The 20534-nt window shown below is 45.0% G+C and overlaps 2 protein-coding genes across 2 annotated transcripts; one reads left to right on the forward strand and one right to left on the reverse strand.

Annotated features, from left to right (window-relative positions):
* Positions 1 to 441: 441 nt before the first annotated feature.
* Positions 442 to 15464, reverse strand: LOC133890847 (probable amino-acid acetyltransferase NAGS2, chloroplastic). Its single transcript, XM_062331451.1, has 10 exons — positions 15060 to 15464; positions 13177 to 13264; positions 12313 to 12521; positions 3823 to 3974; positions 3212 to 3596; positions 2533 to 2630; positions 2064 to 2175; positions 1775 to 1934; positions 1281 to 1353; positions 442 to 868 (listed from the first exon to the last, which is right to left on the reverse strand). The coding sequence occupies exons 1-10, from the start codon at positions 15357 to 15359 to the stop codon at positions 715 to 717; spliced, it is 1731 nt and encodes a 576-aa protein (XP_062187435.1). The 5' UTR covers positions 15360 to 15464; the 3' UTR covers positions 442 to 714.
* A 3607-nt stretch (positions 15465 to 19071) lies between these two features.
* On the forward strand, positions 19072 to 20234 carry LOC133890848 (uncharacterized). Its single transcript, XM_062331453.1, has one exon. The coding sequence runs from the start codon at positions 19136 to 19138 to the stop codon at positions 20117 to 20119; it is 984 nt and encodes a 327-aa protein (XP_062187437.1). The 5' UTR covers positions 19072 to 19135; the 3' UTR covers positions 20120 to 20234.
* The last annotated feature ends 300 nt before the right edge of the window (positions 20235 to 20534 follow it).

The raw sequence follows: 20534 nt of genomic DNA on the forward strand, positions 1-20534 counted from the left end.
CGATCATAGCGCGTACGGAAATCCTAACATTTCAGTATTATTAGTTAGAATACGTCAGCCGAGATCAATTCCAACACAATCCAGATCAGCTCTCATAGAAAAAGCATCGCCTCTGATTTCATCATCTCATACTCGGTAACCAATATTCTCCTTGATCTGCTCGCGGTACCAGGTAACGCAGAAAAGCCTTGCCTCTGATGTCAGCAGAAGAAAGTCATTATCGGAATAATCAGCTCCACTTTTCAAGCTTTAAAAAACTCAAGGTCTTAGTTGGCAGCAATACAAGAAAACCTGTAGATCTAGCTGGTAGGTAACAAATTTGCAAACTCTTTGCGGACCCACACACACACACAAAGAAGCACTCTCCTTCACTAGTTCTTTCACAAAAAGAACCCATGGTTTCACTAGTTTTTTCTTAGGAAAAGCCGGAGAGGTAGTCAATTCCGACTGCATTCCTCTACTCGGTGTTGTTCACATAATCATATTGCTTGTTAATAAGGTTTACGTATAATTTTAATCAGCTATTTGTTCTCTGCCTCAATTTGTGAAACGAATTTCCTTTACACACGTAAACATAAAGATAATTATCACTCAAGTACACTGTCAGCAAAAGTTATGTTTCTTTCTGAAATTATGCCTTCGGGCAAGGAGCAAAATTGATGTACTCAGAGTTGCTATCTTGTTACGTTTGCACCAAGGTTAGTGACTGTTGTGTCATCTGATGACAAAATTGTTGGTGGTAACTCCAGCATGCTTTGGCTGGAGCTGCTTTACATAATACTTGGATCCACGTGAGAGATTGATACGTTTTCTCCTCTGCTCGGGAATAGATTCAATTGAGCACTCTGAAAAGCCACGCCGCACAAACCTGCAACATTTCAAAATAAAGCACAATGTGGAAGCACACCAAAAGCCAAAAATCAAAGCATAGCTACTATCTGCACATCGCTCCAATAATTTTTTGGACACCAATATTGTTTTTCCCATGTGATGATCGTACTTCAATATTTAGTAATTGCAACAGGTCCTAAAACCATGTGAAAGCAGCATTCCAGATGCTCAGGTAGATTCTCAAAAAAAAAAGAGAAAGGGTAACCAGAGAAGACCAACCTAGACATTACACTACGCATGATATAGCCATCATGCTCTACTAACATTTTAAGTTAATAGACCCAGATAGTAACAGAGAAACATGGTGATTGAACAGAACCATTTAGTCATTAATAATCAAGGCTTCGGCCCTCAATATAATGAGTAGAGAGAAGAATGAAGGTAAATACCAGTCTGCTGTCCGTGTAGTAAGCAAGAATAATTTCTCAAGACCAAGGGATAATGCCACCTTCTCAACGTAATCTGAACATAACCATAACCATGAGTAGAAGAAAAATTAACGAGTATAGCATATTCTAGTAGAAATGAGACAAAACTGAAAGTCTTATAACAAGAGAGAGAGAAGACTTGGACTGCAAAATTGAGGAATAGAAAAAAGGTTACGCCCTAAAACCCTAGAGCAGGTAGTAGGGGCTTCCCCTACTGTATTTCCCTCAAAAGAAAAAACGAGAGCAGGAAATCCCTCTCTAAAGCCACTTTCTTGGTTGGTGGATTCTGCTGCCTCTATTTTTTAGTTTTTAGGGATTGTGTGTGCATGTGAGAAAGTGGGTACAGAAACATGTGTCCATGTGTTGGGGAAATGGTTGTGGCGACAAGGGAGAGGTGTTGCAATGACCAATCAAGAAATAACAGATTCTGTTTATCCATGTAGCAATGAACATACCAAGCAACTTATCCCCTTGACCCCTTCCTCGGCATTCTTCAGATACAGCAATTGCAGCAACTTCTCCAGATTTTTCCTCAGGAAACGGAAAAAGAGCAGCACAAGCGATGATTGATCCATCTCTTTCTACAACATAGAACGACTCCAACGCTTCAAGAAGCTGAAGAGAATAGAAAAGAAATATCCATTTTTAGCAGTAGTAGGCATGAAGAGAAAACTAAATTAAAGCATAGCTCAAGGTCCGATACAAAAGAACATTAGAATAAAACTACTTTAGCAGTTAGCACACCTCTTTATCTGTTCTCCGCACCAAAACATCAGAATCTTCCAGCGGGCGAATAATTTTTCTTATGCCAGAAAGATCTTCCTCTGTAGCCATCCTTGTTCCTTCATAAACATCCCTGAAAACATATGGTAGGGAATAAATCACAATTTCCATGACAACTTGAAGATGCTAAATTCCAAAAGATGTTTATTTCTACACAAAATAGGTAGTGAACATTTGTTGCACAACCACAGTTTCAGCCAAGGATATCACCAGACTCGAAATATATCATGATGAACAGTTATTAGAGGCTTTTTTTTCTTATATACAAACGTTTCTTTTAGCAATTAAGGACAACAAAAGGCAAGATATTATTTATGTTAGGAGACACATCTAGAATTGATAAAAGGATAAAGCAGGCACTGGAGCAAATGTATGAGCATTAAAGAAACAAATTTGAGCAAAAACTGGTAGAAGAAGAGCTTTAGAACACCTAGCTATCATTGTTCCTGCACCATCTCTTGTAAACAGTTCTAATAGCAGCGATCCATCTACAGTTCCATCTATGATATGAACTCTTTGAACGCCACCCTGGCATTTAGAAGAAACAAATGGATAGTCAAGCCTAAGAAATAGAGAGCTTCACGCAAATTGCATGCTTAACCCTCATAAACAATATGGTTTGACTGCTCAAACATGCATGCAAAGAAAGAGCAAAGGTAAAGATCACAGCGCATGTCGCCTCCAACCTCAAACTATGCTCAAGCTCTAATCTCCAGGGGGACTTCGGATTGCTATATGCATTGTACTGTAGCCTTGAGCAAGAACATATAAAATAAAAACAAAATAATGATACAATAAGGTAAGAAGCTGCATATGTACTCCAAAATGCCACCTTTCTTGCATAGGAAAACACTACAGGTAGCATGAGCATTACATGATCGATTTCTGTCAGCACTTCAAACATGCATGCAGGTCAGCACATGACAAGATTATACTAATTAATAGCCCTAAAGGAAGGTAGCGATTTCAGAAGATAATTTTGCTACTTTGTAGATGATAACACTTACAAAAGAAAGATTATAATGTAATGTTCGGAAACTATTGATCCCGAACCAGAACTGTAGATTTTAACAGAACAAAGAATGCCGTGTGAAAGGTGAAACATTTACATGGCACACATATGCTGCTGCAGCCAACTCAGAAAGATAGCCATTTGATCTGCTTAAACGCTCTTCACCACCAATAGCAAACCCTTGCCCACCAGAATAAATACCATTTCCATTGTTAAAACCCAAACCATTTTTAAAGGAAGCAGAATATCCGTTAACATGAGCTCCGCCATTCAATGATGGTTCATGGTCCTCATCCACAACCTTAACATAATTGGCGGCAATATCACTTTGCTTAACACGCTTTCTGATCAACATATCAGCTTCCTCAATAGACATGAAATGAATGACTCGTCCATGCTCATCGAATATCTGACCGTCTACAATGCAGATAAGCTTATCTGCCTCTATGGCTAAAGCACATGCGGTAGCCACCTCATAAGTGCTGAATGTTTCCAAACAAGGCAAAACAATTTAGTTTAGAATGCTAACTGTAATATACACAAATAAGTAGGTAGTGATGTACTTTTTAGGAACTTTTCAGGTAGGGCATTTGCAAATATTTTTCATATTATATTCGTGCATAGTTTAGCAATAAGAATAACATTATAAAAATGTGACATATAATCATAAACATGGAAATTATGCAGAAATAGAGAAAAATAACATACTTGCAATTTAACACTTCTCCTGAGCTCGAATATCCCATATTGCTCACAACCACTATGCTATCACTTTCAAGCCTTTCTCTTATCCGTGAAACATCTATTTTCTTAACTTCACCAGTGAATCCATAATCAATACCATTAACTACCCCTCTTCTCTGTCAAAGGAAGATAGTTACATAAAATCAGTATTGCAGGACCCCTCAACCAAGTAAAGTTCAGCAGAATTTATTAACGACAAAACAAAGCGAGGAAATAAACATAAATAACACGTGTGCTCTCAACTTTGTGAATCTGCAGTCAATGCCTTTTTCTTTTCTTTTTTTTCTTTTTTTTTTTTTGAATGGCTATTGTAGGGCAGAAACCCTACAGTCGAGAGCTTTATTAAACCAAATAAAACGCCAAAAAGGAAAGAACTATACAAGCAAGAAGGCAAGAGCGAAACCCCTATACAAAGGCCTTCTCAAAGTCCAACTTGATGATCACCAATTGCTGCATGGACTGCTGGCACTGATGAATGTATTCAAAGGCTCAGTCCAAACAGTCTTGTATGGCTCTACCCCTGATAAAACCATACTGATTGGTGTGAACCTGGTCCGTGATTCTGGCTTGAAGCCGATTGGCCAGCAACTTAGTGATAAGTTTGACAGTTGTGTTTAGGAGACATTGGTCTAAAGTCATTTGTTGACTATGGGTTATTCTTCTTCAGAACCAAGGTGATGAAAGAGTTGTTTAGGGCCTGGATGCTGAGATTCCCCTCTTGGAATTCTTTGAACAACGAATAAAAATCGTCTTTGATAATGGACTAGCACTACTTTAAGAACAAAACATTGAAACCATCCGGCCCCGAGATCTTATCATTGGGAAGATTTTTTACCACCGCATCAATTTCCTCTCTAGAGAAAGGTTTAGAGAGATGCTCCAGGTTCTCTCTGCGTGGGACAAGCTCCTGAAGGTTAAACACCATTGCAATGTCACCACTGATCCCCATTCTGTTCTTATACACATTCCAAAACATTGCCGCTTTCTCAGCGTGACCCGAGACAACTCTACCATCTTTCGTTTGGATACTAATAATAGTATTTATTCTATATCTCTCCGTTGCCACGGCATGGAAGAATTTAGTATCTTCATCACCTAGCTTGACCCATCTGATGGTGTAACGTTTCCTCCAATAATCATTCTTAGCTTTTAATAGTCTAAGAATGCGAGACTTAAGGATTGTCCTGAAATTTCTCTCCTGCACGTGCAGGGGCCTAAGCTCCTCCAATTTATCCATGACTTCTAGGGTTGTATTGCTCTCCTTGATGATGCTATTGAGATGAGATATGGACTTGCTCCATCTTTTCAAGTTTCTTCTGAGTAACTTGAGTTTTGTTGTTATTCTCGAGGCACTATTACTGACCGTCAGATTGGAGCTCCAAGAATTTTGTACCACCTCCATAAACCCGGGCTAATCAACCCAGAAGTTCTCAAACCTAAAATGCTTAGCTTTTGAGATAGGTGTGCCTATCTGAACATAGCAGGGGATATGGTCAGAGGTTGGCTTTGACATCGGAATCAGAAGGGTGTTGGGGTAGGAGAAGATCCAGTTCGCAGAGGTGAAACACCGATCCAACTGCTCAAGTAACAGATCATCTTGCATATTGCTCCAAGTGAAATTTCTGCCTTTAAGCGGGATTTCCAAGAGCCCCGGTTTGCTAATAATATCATTGAAGATGAACATATCCTACAGACTTCCCTTGGCCTACTTCTGTCACTCGGACTTCTGTAAAGATTAGAATCCCTAATCAACATCCAATCCACCTGGGCCTGAATATCCAGATTGTTCATCCAGTCAATGAAATCCTCCTTAGGCTGCTCAGTACATGGCCCACAAACAAGTGAAAGCTTCCAAGAGGCACCATTACGAATAGAGAAGCTGATGGTAATGGCATGTCTCGGGATATGCTCAGTAGATCCAACGAGAATAGAACCATTCCACCCCACCAGAATACCACCTGAAGAGCCCAAAGAGGAGGCAAAAGCAAACTGATTAAAAAACTTTGGCGCAAAATTTCTGATGTAGGCACTATCAATGAACTCCCTCTTGGTTTCCTAGAGACAAAAAACCGCGCAGGCGCTTTCTTCTATTTTAGCTCTAATTGCCCTCCTTTTTTCCTCATTATTGATTCCTCTAACATTCCAGTTCATAATATTCCAATTTCTCGAGGTCATATTCATTTCAAACCAATATAAAAGTATACCTAACCCCCGGCGATAATCCGGGCAAAGGAGCACAACGCAGTTCGCCAGCAGCAAAACTGCTGCAACATCCGACAACACAAGCAGCTATTGTCGGAAGAACAACAGATACGAAAATAGAACAAACCGGCACAGCAAGATCCAGGAACATTGCCACCAGTCACAGAGGAAGACAAAAAAACACTAATGGACCTAGGGATCATGCAAGAGGAAACAAAAGGATAGGAAGGATTGTTACACTTGCTAAGAGCCAAGAGGAACAAGAGAGGAGGGGGAAATGGGGGAGGTGGGTTGGTTAACGCTTGAGGCAAGGGAAACTAGGCTAGGATTAAAGAGAGCTTAGCCCAGCTAAATAGGTTTAGGCATCCACTTCCGCGAACTCCTTAGCTTGAGCTTAATGCACGAGTGCACTGTGTGACAATAGGCAAAACATCCTCGACATCTGATCTCATTGTGGCAAATCGCTGAACTGTGGCCCCAAGCAAGGCACCTGGAGCAAGTCTGCTGGAAAACAAGATGTGTGCGGAGCAAGGCAACTGAGAAAGAAGACTGCCTTTCCACCCTACTCCAGAACTCCAGGGCTCTTTGAGGTTTTCAAGATAGTGCCTCGAGGCTCCATCCTTCTTGCCTTGGGAAGGACATGGCATGATATCTCTAGCTACCAATCGTACTCCTTTCTCCCCTCAACTTTCTCAGAGGCACCAGGCCTAGCCATAGGGTAGTCCACACATCTCACCGACTTCTGACTGACATGACAAATCCCACCGGAGGTCAGAGAGGATTTCAAATGGGAAAACGCTAACTGACAGGGACCGAAGATGAAGCAGGCGAGAAGGAGAAGGACAACAACAACAACAACAAAGCCTTTCAGTCCCAAACAAGTTGGGGTAGGCTAGAGATGAAACCCATAAGATCTTGCAAGTCTAGTCATGGCTCTGGCACGTGGATAGCTAACTTCCACGCACCTCTGTCCATGGCTAGTTCTTTGGTGATATTCCAGTCTTTCAGATCCCTCTTTACAGACTCCTCCCATGTCAAGTTTGGTCTACCTCGACCTCTCTTGACATTATCCGCACGCTTTATTCTTCCGCTATGTACAGGCTCTTCTGAGGGCCTGCGTTGTATATGCCCAAACCATCTCAAACGATGTTGGACAAGCTTCTCTTCAATTGGTGCTACACCAACTCTATCACGTATGTCCTCATTCCGAACCCGATCCTTTCTTGTGTGGCCACACATCCATCTCAGCATGCGCATCTCCGCTACACTCAACCGTTGGACATGTTGCCTTTTAGTTGGCCAACATTCTGCGCCATACAACATCGCAGGTCTAATTGCCGTCCTATAGAACCTGCCTTTTAGCTTCTGTGGTACTCTCTTGTCGCAGAGGACGCCGGAAGCTTGGCGCCACTTCATCCACCCGGCTTTGATTCGATGGCTCACATCTTCATCGATTTCACCATCCTTCTGCAGCATCGACCCCAAATATCGAAAGGTATCCTTCTGAGGTATCACCTGCCCGTCAAGGCAAACCTCATCTTCCTCGTGCCTAGTAGTACTAAAATCGCACCTCATGTACTCAGTTTTAGTTCTACTAAGCCTAAAACCCTTCGACTCCAAGGTCTGTCTCCACAGCTCCAACTTTCCATTTACCCCCGTCCGACTATCGTCGACTAGCACCACATCATCTGCAAAGAGCATACACCATGGGATATCACCTTGTATATCCCTTGTGACCTCATCCATCACCAAAGCAAAAAGATAAGGGCTCAAAGCTGACCCTTGGTGCAGTCCTATTCTAATTGGAAAATCATCGGTGTCACCATCGCTTGTCCGAACACTTGTCACAACATTATCGTACATATCCTTGATAAGGGTAATATACTTTGTTGGGACTTTGTGCTTCTCCAAGGCCCACCACATAACATTCCGCGGTATCTTATCGTAGGCCTTCTCTAAGTCAATGAACACCATATGCAAGTCCTTCTTTTGCTCCCTGTATCTCTCCATAAGTTGTCGTACCAAGAAGATAGCTTCCATGGTCGACCTCCCAGGCATGAAACCAAACTGATTTTTGGTCACGCTTGTCATCCTTCGTAAGCGGTGTTCAATGACTCTTTCCCATAGCTTCATCGTATGGCTCATCAGCTTAATCCCACGGTAATTAGTACAACTTTGAATATCCCCCTTATTCTTGAAGATTGGTACTAATATACTCCGCCTCCATTCTTCGGGCATCTTGTTTGCCCAAAAAATAAGGTTGAAAAGCTTAGTTAGCCATACAATTGCTATGTCTTCAAGGCATCTCCACACCTCAATAGGGATACCATCAGGGCCCATTGCCTTGCCTCCTTTCATCCTTTTTAAAGCCTCCTTGACCTCAAACTCTTGAATCCTTCGTACAAAACGCCTGTTGGCATCATCAAAGGAGTCGTCCAGCTCAATGGAAGAGCTCTCACCTCCTCCATTGAACAGCTGGTCGAAGTACTCTCGCCATCTATTCTTAATCTCATCTTCCTTCACCAGAAGTCGATCTGTCCCATCCTTGATGCATTTGACTTGGTTGACATCCCTCGTCTTCCTCTCACGGATCTTGGCCATCTTATAGATGTCCCTTTCCCCTTCCTTCGTGTTTAACCGCTGGTAGAGGTCCTCATACGCCCGACCTCTTGCTTCACTCACTGCTCGCTTTGCGGTCTTCTTCGCCACCTTGTACTTCTCTACGTTGTCAACACTCCTGTCCAAGTGTAGGCGTTTGAAACATTCTTTCTTCTCCTTGATAGCCTTCTGGACATCCTCGTTCCACCACCAGGTATCTTTCGCTTCGCTTCTACTTCCCCTCGTCACCCCAAACTCCTCGGAAGCCACCTTCCGAATGCAAGTCGCCATCTTTATCCACATATTGTTTGCATCACCTCCTTCCTCCCAAGAGCCCTCCTTAATTACCCTCTCCTTGAAAGCTTGAGCCGCTTCCCCCCTGAGCTTCCACCACTTCGTTCTAGCGACTTTAGCGCGCTTATCCCGCTGGACACGTATCCGAAAGCGGAAGTCAGCCACCAAAAGCTTATGTTGAGGGACAACACTCTCTCCAGGTATCACCTTACAATCTAGGCAGGCACGCCTGTCTTCTCTTCTCGAGAGGACGAAATCGATCTGGCTAGAGTGTTGGCCACTACTAAAGGTCACTAGATGGGATTCCCTTTTTTTAAAGAGGGTGTTAGCTACGATCATGTCGTAGGCTAGAGCAAAGCTTAAGACATCCTCTCCTTCTTGATTCCTGCTTCCATACCCAAAGCCCCCATGCACCCCCTCGAAACCTGTGTTAGATGTACCCACGTGGCCATTGAGGTCTCCTCCTATGAAGAGCTTCTCGCCAATAGGTACACTCCTAACCATGTCCTCCAGGCCTTCCCAGAACTCTCTCTTGGTGCTCTCATTGTGGCCTACTTGAGGGGCATACGCGCTGATAACATTGAGAACTAAGTCCCCAACGACCAGCTTGACCAGGATAATCCGGTCCCCTTGCCTCTTGACGTATACCACTCCATACTTGAGGCTCTTGTCGATCAAGATGCCTACTCCATTTTTATTTGTAGTTGTCCCCGTGTACCACAGCTTGAAGCCGGTATCCTCCACCTCCTTCGCCTTCTGTCCTTTCCATTTGGTTTCTTGGACGCATAGGATATTAACCCGTCTCCTCACCGCTGTATCAACTAACTCCCGTAGCTTACCAGTCAGGGACCCTACGTTCCAGCTACCTAAGCGGATCCTACTTGGCTCGGCTAGCTTCCTTACCCTTCGCACTCGTCGAGTCAAATGCGAAGACCCTTGCTCATTTTTCACTACACCCGGGCGCCGATGTAGCGCGCCACTAAGGATGCGACGACCCGATCCTTGCCCACTTATCACCGTATCCAGATCAAGATACGGCGCGCCACTAAGGGGGTGACGGCCCGGCCCTTGCTCATTTAACACCACATCCGGGTTCCAATGTAGCGCGTCGCTAAGAGGGTTACGCCCCAACGATTTTCTTTCAGGTTTCATCTCCATAAGAGTGGCTGAGTTTTATGTTGGCTCGCCAAGCCTAACACAACCCTCCTCCTTTACCCGGGCTTGGGACCGGCTATGTCGAGACAACATAGGCGGAGTTAGAAGGAGAAGGACCTTCCAACAAAAGAATAGGGAAGAACAGGATGAACAATACGAGGGTGAGGAAAGGGGCAGGAGAGCAGTCCGACACTGATCGAAGCTTCACGGCCTACCGAAGCAACTCGATGAGGACAATGAGAGGGTGACGACAAAAGCCTTGGAGAAGAAGCAAAGGAGACACGTTTATGAGACGAATTGGCTTTAGGTTTCTTCCTATGGGAAACCAGGGTCTATTGACTACCTCCCTAGACCAGTGTCTGCATTCCCGGATCCAGTCCGCACCCCCATCTCTCCAGAGATGGAAGTACACATCAATAAGAAGCCCAACATGCTTAGAAGCAACTGAAAAACGGAAATGCCTATCCGATTCAAGATGAACGTGAAAACCAATTTGAGGTTCCACCCAAAACAAAGTGGAGAGCCCAACTCACGGAGGAGACCGTGAGCCTGAAAGTGTACCATCTGGAGACTGCAAGCATGAAGAAGCTGCCATTGATGGAGGAAGAGGGGTGGTGCACCGCTAAACCAAAGCAAGCTAGGACCTCCACCTAGAATTTCCTTCCCTGCGAGAAGTCCCAGTCCTCCAAGGAGGCCGACGGACGATCTCCCATGTCGGCTGCGCACTAGCGAGGTGGTAGGAGGGCTGAGCAGAGGGAGCATTTGTGGCGATGTGGTGGCAGCGTCGGCGCGAGGGCGAGGGAGAGGGCGAGAACGAGGCATTGCTACTGGGGTGAATATGGGCTATGTGAGAGTTGTTTGCCCATTATCAAACAAGATCTTATGGTGGCTGTGAACGTGATGCATAATGGGGATACTAGGAAGCGTGGGATGCTCAACTCGTAGTCAATGCCATTAACCACTCTTTATTCTCTGAAAGGAAAATAGTCACATAAATTCAGTATTGCAAGACCTCCAGCCAACTAATGTTTACCAGAACTTATGAAGGACAGAAAAAAGGGCATAATGAGCATGGGGTGTTCAGGTTAAGGCCATTACTGTTGTTCCAGTTCAATATATTACTTGTGAAACAGCATGCGGATCATTTTGCTCCCATTTAAGACCATTACTTTTGATCCTAGAATCGTACATGGTGTTCTGGAGACTTCAGTGTACAAGCAAGTAATTCCAGTTCACCCAAATACTCAAAATGCCCACCAACAATTGATTCTTCAAATGATAGTTGAAGTGTATTCTCGTAAACATGGAAAATTAGTCTTCAATGGGAAGTTAGATGATAGTGCAACTATGGTGGCAAAAAGTTATCTAGAAAGGTGATGCATAAAAGTTTCAAGTGACTCGAGCATGGTATTACTGTTAGCAGGAAACGACTAATAGTGCACGATCAAGTGAACAATGTATTGTCCACTTGTCATTCCAACCAAAGCCAGCTTAAATATCTGCCTGACTGCATCCATAATCATAAGAGCATAACATGAAGCAAAATAGTCTGAAAAGGGTGAAACGGATCATTTTAAATATAAGACTAGAAAAAATGAAAATATATATTTTTGTGTCTTTAATAAAAAAAAATCACCGCTATTTCAAAGTACATGTAGTCAAATAGGCATGATTGAAATAGACCAGGTTAATGACTAGTTTAGTAAGAAATTATTGTGGAATTGTCCAGTTTGATAAAATCTGTTCATCGGGGAAAAAAGAATTAGATGAAGAGAATAGTATTTTTACTAATGATTTTCACTTTGGATTAGATGTCTTTCTTAATTTCCAAACTTCAATGAAAAGTTCCAGTAAACAAGTGACTGGTTAAGTGAGTATCACCAATTAAATAACCATTCAAGGATCTCGTCATCTCCTCTTACAAGGAACTTTGTTTCTTTCTCCAGAGCAATTACCCTGAAGTCTCATTATAAAGACCATATGTATTATTATCTAAATTAGAACTCCAGAATTTATTCTGATGTAATAAAAGGAATGAAAGAAATGCATGGCTTTCACAGGAATGAAAGAAATGCATGGCTTTCTTTCATGTGAACAGCTATTTACAGGCACAAAAATTGCATCAAGGATATGCAGCACCAAATTTATAAAGCAATTTTTTTGAAAACTAGATATTTGGAAGCTCAGATAATTATACTTAGTCACCTTAGCACCAAGGAAGTTGCCGCTTGCAACGTTATCCACAAGACCATGCCAACGTCCAATAACACCATGTCTACGGAGATTCAACATTGGGGGACCAGGCGAAAGTTTGGCCTCTATTGTTAACCGTATTCTACCGGCTGCCTCCATTGCAGACTCTAACGAATCAGAATCAGTAACTCGGTACTGACCGACATACTTGGCCTTCCTTCCTACAGGAAACTTCATAAATTGAGCAGACGCACTACCAGGAGAATATTAGAAATATAGTTGCAGTAAAAAAAACAAACAAACCAAAGTTAGCAAAAGCTAAGGACAAAGAATTGTACAGAAAAGAATTATTTTTCATGTAACCAGAAACGGCTGAAGGCCTAATGAAGTTTTCAGCTCTTGACTAATGTGCTTCACCAAATTCTAATAAAAAGCTCACAGTTATGGCCAAGATAATATGCAAATCATATAGGATATAGTTTCCTGGAAACTTTGCAGGTGAAGTGGAGCAGTCAATAATGAGCTAAAAGGTGCACTTCCTAAACAGAAGAAACTCAGTAACAATGTCTCATGGAGCTGTTGCAGAGTTATTCCAGCTGTACTTCTTGTCAAGTTTCCGTGCAGCATAGCTATATGCTGCAGAAGATAAATGATTGTCTAAGATTTGTTATTGCAGTTTCACATAGATGCTGAATAGCCCTCCTATATGTTGTGCTGTAAAGTCTTGTGGATATAAACACACATGAAGATTAAGAATCAAATTACAAACTTTTCAATGGAATAGGCACTTTTATTAGCACATGCATGTGCAAACACGAGTGCTGGATCAAGAATGAATTGTGACGATGCCCAACAAGGGTGTTGCACAGAACTGACCTCTTTCTGACAAGAGCTTATCAATTTGAACATGTGTTCCTGGAACAAGAACGAATTTAATCCCCAGACCATGCAGAAGTGAGATGTCCTGCATATCAAGGAAAATAAAATGTAGTTGACAATGACTAATGAGGACTCAGTAACAACTGCTAATTTTGATGACAACAAAAGAATATACATCTCAATAGAAAAATCCTAACAACTTAAGCTTCAGAGTAAGACCATCACCGTACTAATTCCTAACAGGAAAACAGATGTTCCATATTCATTTTTCCTTTGTAATGCTGACAGCACTTAGGGTCGCCAATTCAACCTGTTATGAGGCCTGGAGAACCTCGATTGTCCTACCTACCATACCAAGCAAACATGGTTACTGTTTAACTTCAATATGATCCTCCATTGTCATCCCAATTAATCAAGTCTAACAAACCATTTGGATTAGCCCATGCAGCAGAATATATCATAATCTCTTGATGGTAATGACTTAGTTACTTTGTTTAGATTGTTTTTTGTACATTAAAAAATGTTACGATGGACCTTGGTTCGAAAGGGGGAAAAACTAAAATGGACATTTAGTACAGATCAGCTAAGAGCATCTCCAAGAGACTCTAAAATCCACCCCTTATATCCTCATATAGGGAGCCATACCTAAAAGATTCCCTCCCTAAATTTTCTCGTTCTCCAACAGACTCTATTTCTTGCCCCTATACTCTAACAGGCTGGTATTTGTCTTTGCACCTGAGTTGCAACCAGCCCATCTATAGGTTCGCCCATGTGCTGCAGTACCCGTTCATCTTCTTCCTCCTCTCCTCATTACTTTGATCGGTCAGGTAGCACAATGCCAGCCATGATGGCAGCACTGTGCAGGCCAACCGGCGGTGAACAGCGGAGAAACCCGTCAGGTGGTCAGCAGCAGCAGCTCCAACGCGTCAACACAAACTCGATGGCGGGGTTCCTGGGCGGTGGGCCGGCCAGAGCATGGCCGGCGGTAGGAGTACAGAGGCGACGGCGCACGGCGTGCGAAGGGCTCCTTGTCGACATCGGGTCGGACCCTAGGCGACGCACGCAAAAGACCCTACGGAATACTGTGAAGCTCACCTCGCTATCAAATTGGAGAGAGGGTCTGCAGAGGGGCGACGCGACGGTGAGGGGTGGGGGTGTCGCCAGACTCGGGGAAAAAGGAACGATGGAGTGCTCGGTCGGGCGGGAGACAGCGAAATCGAACGAGGATAGGCTTGAAGTGGTTTGGCCCTCACAGATCCATGCTTGGCAGCTCGGAATCAAGCGGCGACACGTTAGCTCCCATGGCGGCGGTGCTCTACTCGGTCACTGAGTCTGGCTCGACAGAGGGAAATAGGAGGGAGAGACTGAAAGGAGAGGGGGGGGGGGGCTGGGAGAGGATAAGGCCGAGGGGCGCCGAGTTGTGGTTGGCCGACGTGGGCGGTGGCCAGGCCACGTGGCGACTCGGCTCTATCCAGGCAACAGGAAGGGGAGGAAGGCGTGAGTGGGGGCGCGGGCAGGCGTGGGCGGGCTGGCATGGGAGCGGGAAGACAACGTGGGAGCAGCATGGAGGATAGGGAGTCGACTCCCTCTCCCCAAAAGTAGAGAGCGGAAGCGGATGGATAGGGAGTTGGTAAAAATAGGAAGGTAGATACAGAGTCTGTTAGAGAATGATTTTAACTCATAAATGCTCAAATTTGGCTATAGGGAGCCAAATAAAGAGGCTCTTAGAGATACTCAGTCAAATTCAAGGCTCAACCCCAGGACCCAATTGGAGGTCCAATGTACTCTATGAACAATTTTTTCAACGTATTTTAGTATAAATAATCAGATGAATGCTGAATATACGATAAATCCAAAAGCACGGGCAACCATCCCAATACCTGCAGAACGCCGTCCAAGTGCGGCCCGGACACGACCTCGCTTGAGATGACGACCACGAAGGTGCTCCCGTGGTGGCCCCGGATGTACGGCCACGCCTCCCGGAAGAAGCCCACGAACTCCTCCCGCGGTGCCATGCCGCCGCCGGAGCTCCCAACCGCGCAGCACCGGATGCCGCGCCGCAGCCGGCGTGGCTGGGGTAGCCGCAGGCTCCTGGGGGGAAGTCCCCTGGTGGCGGCTAACCGGGACGCATGCTGCGAGACCTCGCCGGCGAGGCGCGCCGCGGCCGTCGACGTGGCCATGTAGAAGCTTCGAACCCTACTCCCCTAGGGGATCAGTTGGAGACGGAAGGTCATGTGATTCTGCTGCGACTAGGCCGTTGTTTTGGGAAGCGGGCCTGACTGATTCCACAGCTGCTTCGAGGGGGGAGGGGGGCGGGGGGAAAATCAACATAAAAACCATATTTATTAAAATAGATATCATATCATCGTATTTATAATTTTAATATTCATATTCGGTATTTTATTTACCAAAAATTAGCTTTACACTACCGTGCATAAACAGTAACATCAACGCATTTGAATTTTATTTTCTCTCTTTTTCAAAACGGTGATCTTCTGTTACTCCAAAAAAAATTTAAAAAAAATTACGTGTTCCATAATCTATGTGCAACCCATTTTAATTAGATTCACCAAAAAATCCTTTGTATATTTAAAACTAAAATTCTCCAAAAAAAAGACTACTTTTATAAATTGTAATAATTGTTAGTGTCTCAAATAAATTCCCAAAAATCTAAAAAAATTCACTAATATTCTTCTTATATGATGTAATAATTTCTAAAATTATTTTTAGCCCTAGTTTATATGGTGAAAAAGTAAGTTTCTTTGTAATGCTTCATTTACATGAAATAATAAAAATGCATATAAATGAAGCATTACAAAGGAACTCACTTTTTCATCATATAAAGTAGGGCTGGAAATAATTTTAGAAATTATTCCATCATATAAGAAGAATATTAGTGAATTTTTCTAGATTTTTGAGAATTTATTTGAGACACTAACAATTATTACAAGTTATAAAAGTAGTCTTTTTTGGAAAATTTTAGTTTTAAATATACAAAAGATTTTTCGGTCAATCCAATTAAAATAGGTTTCACATAGATTATGAAACACGTAAAAAAATTGTAAATTTTTTGGAGTAACAGAAGACCACCGTTTTGAAAAAGAGGGAAAACGAAATTCAAACACACTGCTGTCACTGTTCATAACCGGTACTGTTCAGTTTCGTCGCATGGTATGTCGAAAATGGTACGGTGCTATAGTACTATTTTTGACACACCGTGTGCCGGATATTTTCGGTGTACGGTGTACCGACAGTTAATTTTCGGTAAACGAGGTGCCGAATACAAATGCTAAAATGTAAATACGACGATACGTTGTCTATTTCGATAAATACGGTCGCGTATATTATCTAATTTTATATTTTTGCCCTGCTTTGAGAGCTCGTCTAATTTAAATTCTTTTTTAAAAATAATTCTATATGAAAAATAATTTTTTAACTAAATTTTATAAAAAATGATCATAAGAGAATCTAGTTTATTTTGAAAAATCATTTCTAATTATACAGCATGAGTTAAATTGGGCCTTTTGTCTATTGAGCCCAATTCATTTTTGCCCATGATATGTACGTAGGCTCGACTTAATCGATTCATCCGTGTTGGCCCAAACGTTCTCTTTGGGTTTTTTTAGGCCTGAACGTGCTCTTTGTTTCTTCCTGCTGATACAAACAATACATATTGTGATATTACGAACAAACGGTCACAATATAAAATTTAATTTTCATATTTTATAAATTAAATTATACTATAAAATATCACTATTCATAATTTAATAAGAAAAGGTTCCATAAATTTTACAGGCTAAACTGCTCGTAATCTAAATCTAAATCTAACCAAACAAACCTTACCCGCCAACAGCTCGCATTAACTGTGCCGTCGCTTACTCGCCAACAGCTGTAGCGCAGCGCGCGCAGGCGGCAGGAGCCGCACCAGATCGTATTCGTACCCCATATACGCATGCAGCCTGCGTCGTTGCAGCCCCGCGCCTCCTCGCGACGCGCGCCGCGCGCCCTGACCCGCCACTCCGCCGGGCGGGAGCGCTGCATGCGTCGAGGCCACGCGCTGCCGCCGCGCTCGCTCCCCGCGCGCCCGCCCGCCAATCGCAGCGCGGCCACTCGTCGTGCCGCCTTCCTGTCCGCTCGCCACGGCGCACGGCACATGCCGCGCATGCAGCGGAAAACGATTAAAGAAACCGCGCCGGTAGCATCCAAAAGGATCGGTTCGCTTCTCGCCGGCCCCGGCTCGTCTCGTGCGGCTAGCAAGCTAGGCCCGTGGTTGGGTTGCAGTAGGAGATGCGACATGCATGCAGGCATGCATGCTCCACGTGTGTCGTTTCGTGTACAAGGAGTGTGTACGTATCGGCCTTACGTGTCCGTGAATGTGATACCAGCTGCGTATCCATCTCCTTCTCTAGGAGAAGTAACTGTAAGTACCGTAGTTACTGCTCCACTGACTCCCTGTAGATTTGAACTTGAACTTTGGATAGGGAGTACTCCTCCCGTTTCCCTAGAAAACAGTAAGCTTGAGCTTGGCTAGAGAAGGGAAGATGCATGCATCGGACACGACGTATGCAAGCGTTCCAATCTGGCTTGCTCACGCCACGCGCTCAACAGCTCAAGACTGTTCGTCACAACTTTTAATTCATCGAAGGGTGGTGCTTTGTCACTGCAGCTATATCAACAGATTTTTCTCGAAATTTTGGATCCATGTGTACAGTCTGTACGTGCTGTCATCATCACAGCACGTGCAGATATATCAAAGTCAGACGGTTTGCGTTGGTTGTGGGCGGGCAAGCTGAGTGCTCTCAACTAGATCGATGCTGAAAACCAACTCAGAAGTAGTGGTGCAGATTAGAACAAGCCTGCTAAATTTGGTCCAAAACAAGTTCCTGAAAATAAAGAACTCAGTAACAAAGTATTTCTCTCGTATCAAAATAAATGATGTTTTAAATTAGATATAAGTATTAAGGTAAACAGATAAAATAAACATCTTATCTATTATTAATATTATTTATTGTATGAGAAATAAGATTTGTATTGAAAAACAAGTTACTTAATAGAGGATAAGACTGAAAAACTTGAATTAAAGTTATCTCGAAATCGTAGAACATCTTCCGTCTCAAAATAAATGATGTTTTAGAGTTAGACATAAGTATTAAGTTGAAATATAAAATGAACACCTTACCTACTATTAACATTATTTATTGTATGAGAAATAAGATTCATATTAAAAAATAAGTTACTTAATGAAAAAGTAAGACTGAAAAATTTAGATTATAGTTATCTCAAAATCGTAGAACGTTAGTATATATTTTGAACATTATAAAAAATAATAAAACATCATCTATTTTAAGATAGAAGAAGTACTAAGCATCTACTAATGCCTATGTACTTAGCACAAGTCTATTCTTACAGAGAAGAGGAGTGTAGTGCCCGCACTTACTGGAGTACATACGTCGCTGGTTGGTGGGCAATGCCGCAATATCTGCCAATGAGACCTAACAACGCCTACACGCGGGCCGCGGCCACGCCCCATCAATGGCGCGCGCGCCTGCCAGCCAGCCAGTGCCAGCGGCCGGAACGAGCCACGGGGGACGAGGCGCCCGAGGCGGCGCGGCATGGCGAACGCGAGGGGTGAGCCGAAGCGTTCAAGCGACCCGCATGCAGCGCCTCACCCCGTCGCACGCCCAGCCCCCTCCTCCCACAGGAATCCACCCAACCCAACCCTCCAAAGCGACCCGGCTTCGCCTACGTGTCGACCGCATCCCCGCCCGGGCGCCCACGTACCCCGGCCCGCGCTCCCACGTGCCCCTTCGTCTGCGCGCGTCCGATTGGCTGCCCCGCCTTCTTAAGCCGCGCCTGCCCTGGGTCCCAATGCCGTGCTCCGGTCCGTCTCGCTCCCTCGAGTGATCGGGTCAGTGGACCTGACCCCGAGCCTCGTGAGCCCGCCGTGCAGCTCGCCATGGCCATGGTACAGCAGGCGGACATGGCCGTCAAGGCCAACGAGATCCTGGCGCGGTTCCGGCCCATCGCGCCCAAGCCCGCACTGGCGGGGGCGTCGCCGGCGCATGCGGCCGATGGCGTGGTGGCCGCGAACCGCGTGCTCTACCAGCTACAGAGCAGGCCGTGCCGTGCGCGAAAACGCAGCCGCCCGACCGTCGTGCCGGTGTCCCCGATGTCGGCGGCGCAGCCGGCTGCCAAGAGGAAGAGGGCGGCGGCGACGTACACGCCGCTCCGGTGCGCGGCGGCCACCGAAGCTGTGGACACGGCAACGAGGGCGCATGTGTCCTTTGTCGTCCCGGGTAGTGCATGCCTTCCTGTGGCATCGCTCCCGCCGGCGAGCGTGGGTGACGAGGACCTGGCGAGGCTCTCGCCGAAGGCTGCGGCGGAGGCCGAGAGGGACGTCCCCGTGGAGCGCGATCTGCTGCGTAAGCTGCTGGAGCCCAAAGTCATCTCGCCGCGGGCGTTGCGCCCCGTGGGCTCTATCATCCACGTCGAGTCCATCCACCGCACCGACTCGACCTGCACCGCCGTCGCCTCGAAGACTGCGGCAGAGGTGGAGGACGAGTTGGAGGCCGACGCGCTCCCGGCGGCGGTCTCGGACTCGAGCAACCGCGTCCGGCTGGTGAACGACGCGTACAAAGAGATGGTGGGGCAGCCCGAGTGCCCGTGGCTCGACGCCGTGGCCGCCGCATCGAAGAGGATCAGCGGCGAGGTGGTGCTGGTGGTGGCCGAGCCCGTGTCGCTGCCGAAGACCTACGGGGTGTTCACATACACGGCCAAGATCGAGTGGGAGTACGACGGCAAGTGCACCTCCATCTCTGCACCGTGCGACGTCAGCCGGCTGCAGTGCGACTCCAGAGACTACCTCTTCACCTGGAGGTTTCGCACCGCCGACGCCGGTCCAACCGTCAGCCACCGCTCCGGCGAGATGAGTGAGAGCTAGGATAAGTTTGTACCGCATCCTGTGTGTGTGACACACTGCCGTGTGCGAAACCCAAGTGCATAGGCCAAGCTGCATCTTAAACTAGATCAGGTTCTTCTTTTGCAGAGTCCATAGAATGTAGACCCAGTTCTCAAATCTGAAGTACATAAGATGTTGACTGAAGAAAATATGACTTGTACTTGCATGAAACGGCCCGTGTTAATTTCTACCTCGTTTCTCTCTCTAAAAAGGATCTTCACAATTTGCCAATTTGGCAACGACAGGTTGCGCATGGACATGCAGGATTGGTCGTGCATGGCAGTTCATGCGTAGAACTGGGCTAAAGCGTAGACATCAGCCTGACACGTTTAACCCTGGCTCAGCTGAAATATTATTTAACATGGGAATGGCATGATGTCTTCTTTCGACTACCAAC

This window comes from Phragmites australis, chromosome 14, assembly GCF_958298935.1.
Source record: "Phragmites australis chromosome 14, lpPhrAust1.1, whole genome shotgun sequence".
Classification (NCBI taxonomy): domain Eukaryota; kingdom Viridiplantae; phylum Streptophyta; class Magnoliopsida; order Poales; family Poaceae; genus Phragmites; species Phragmites australis.

What these genes read in the sequence shown, in the direction of transcription:
- LOC133890847 (XM_062331451.1), bottom strand. Translation starts at nt 15,359, where the DNA reads ATGGCCACGTCGACGGCCGCGGCGCGCCTCGCCGGCGAGGTCTCGCAG. An exon ending in TAAGCTCTTGTCAGAAAGAG is followed by an intron (nt 12,522 to 13,176) that starts GTCAGTTCTGTG and finishes AGTTTCCTGTAG; the next exon opens with GAAGGAAGGCCAAGTATGTC. An exon ending in TCAAGGGGATAAGTTGCTTG is followed by an intron (nt 1,354 to 1,774) that starts GTATGTTCATTG and finishes GGTTATGTTCAG; the next exon opens with ATTACGTTGAGAAGGTGGCA.
- LOC133890848 (XM_062331453.1), top strand. Translation starts at nt 19,136, where the DNA reads ATGGCCATGGTACAGCAGGCGGACATGGCCGTCAAGGCCAACGAGATC.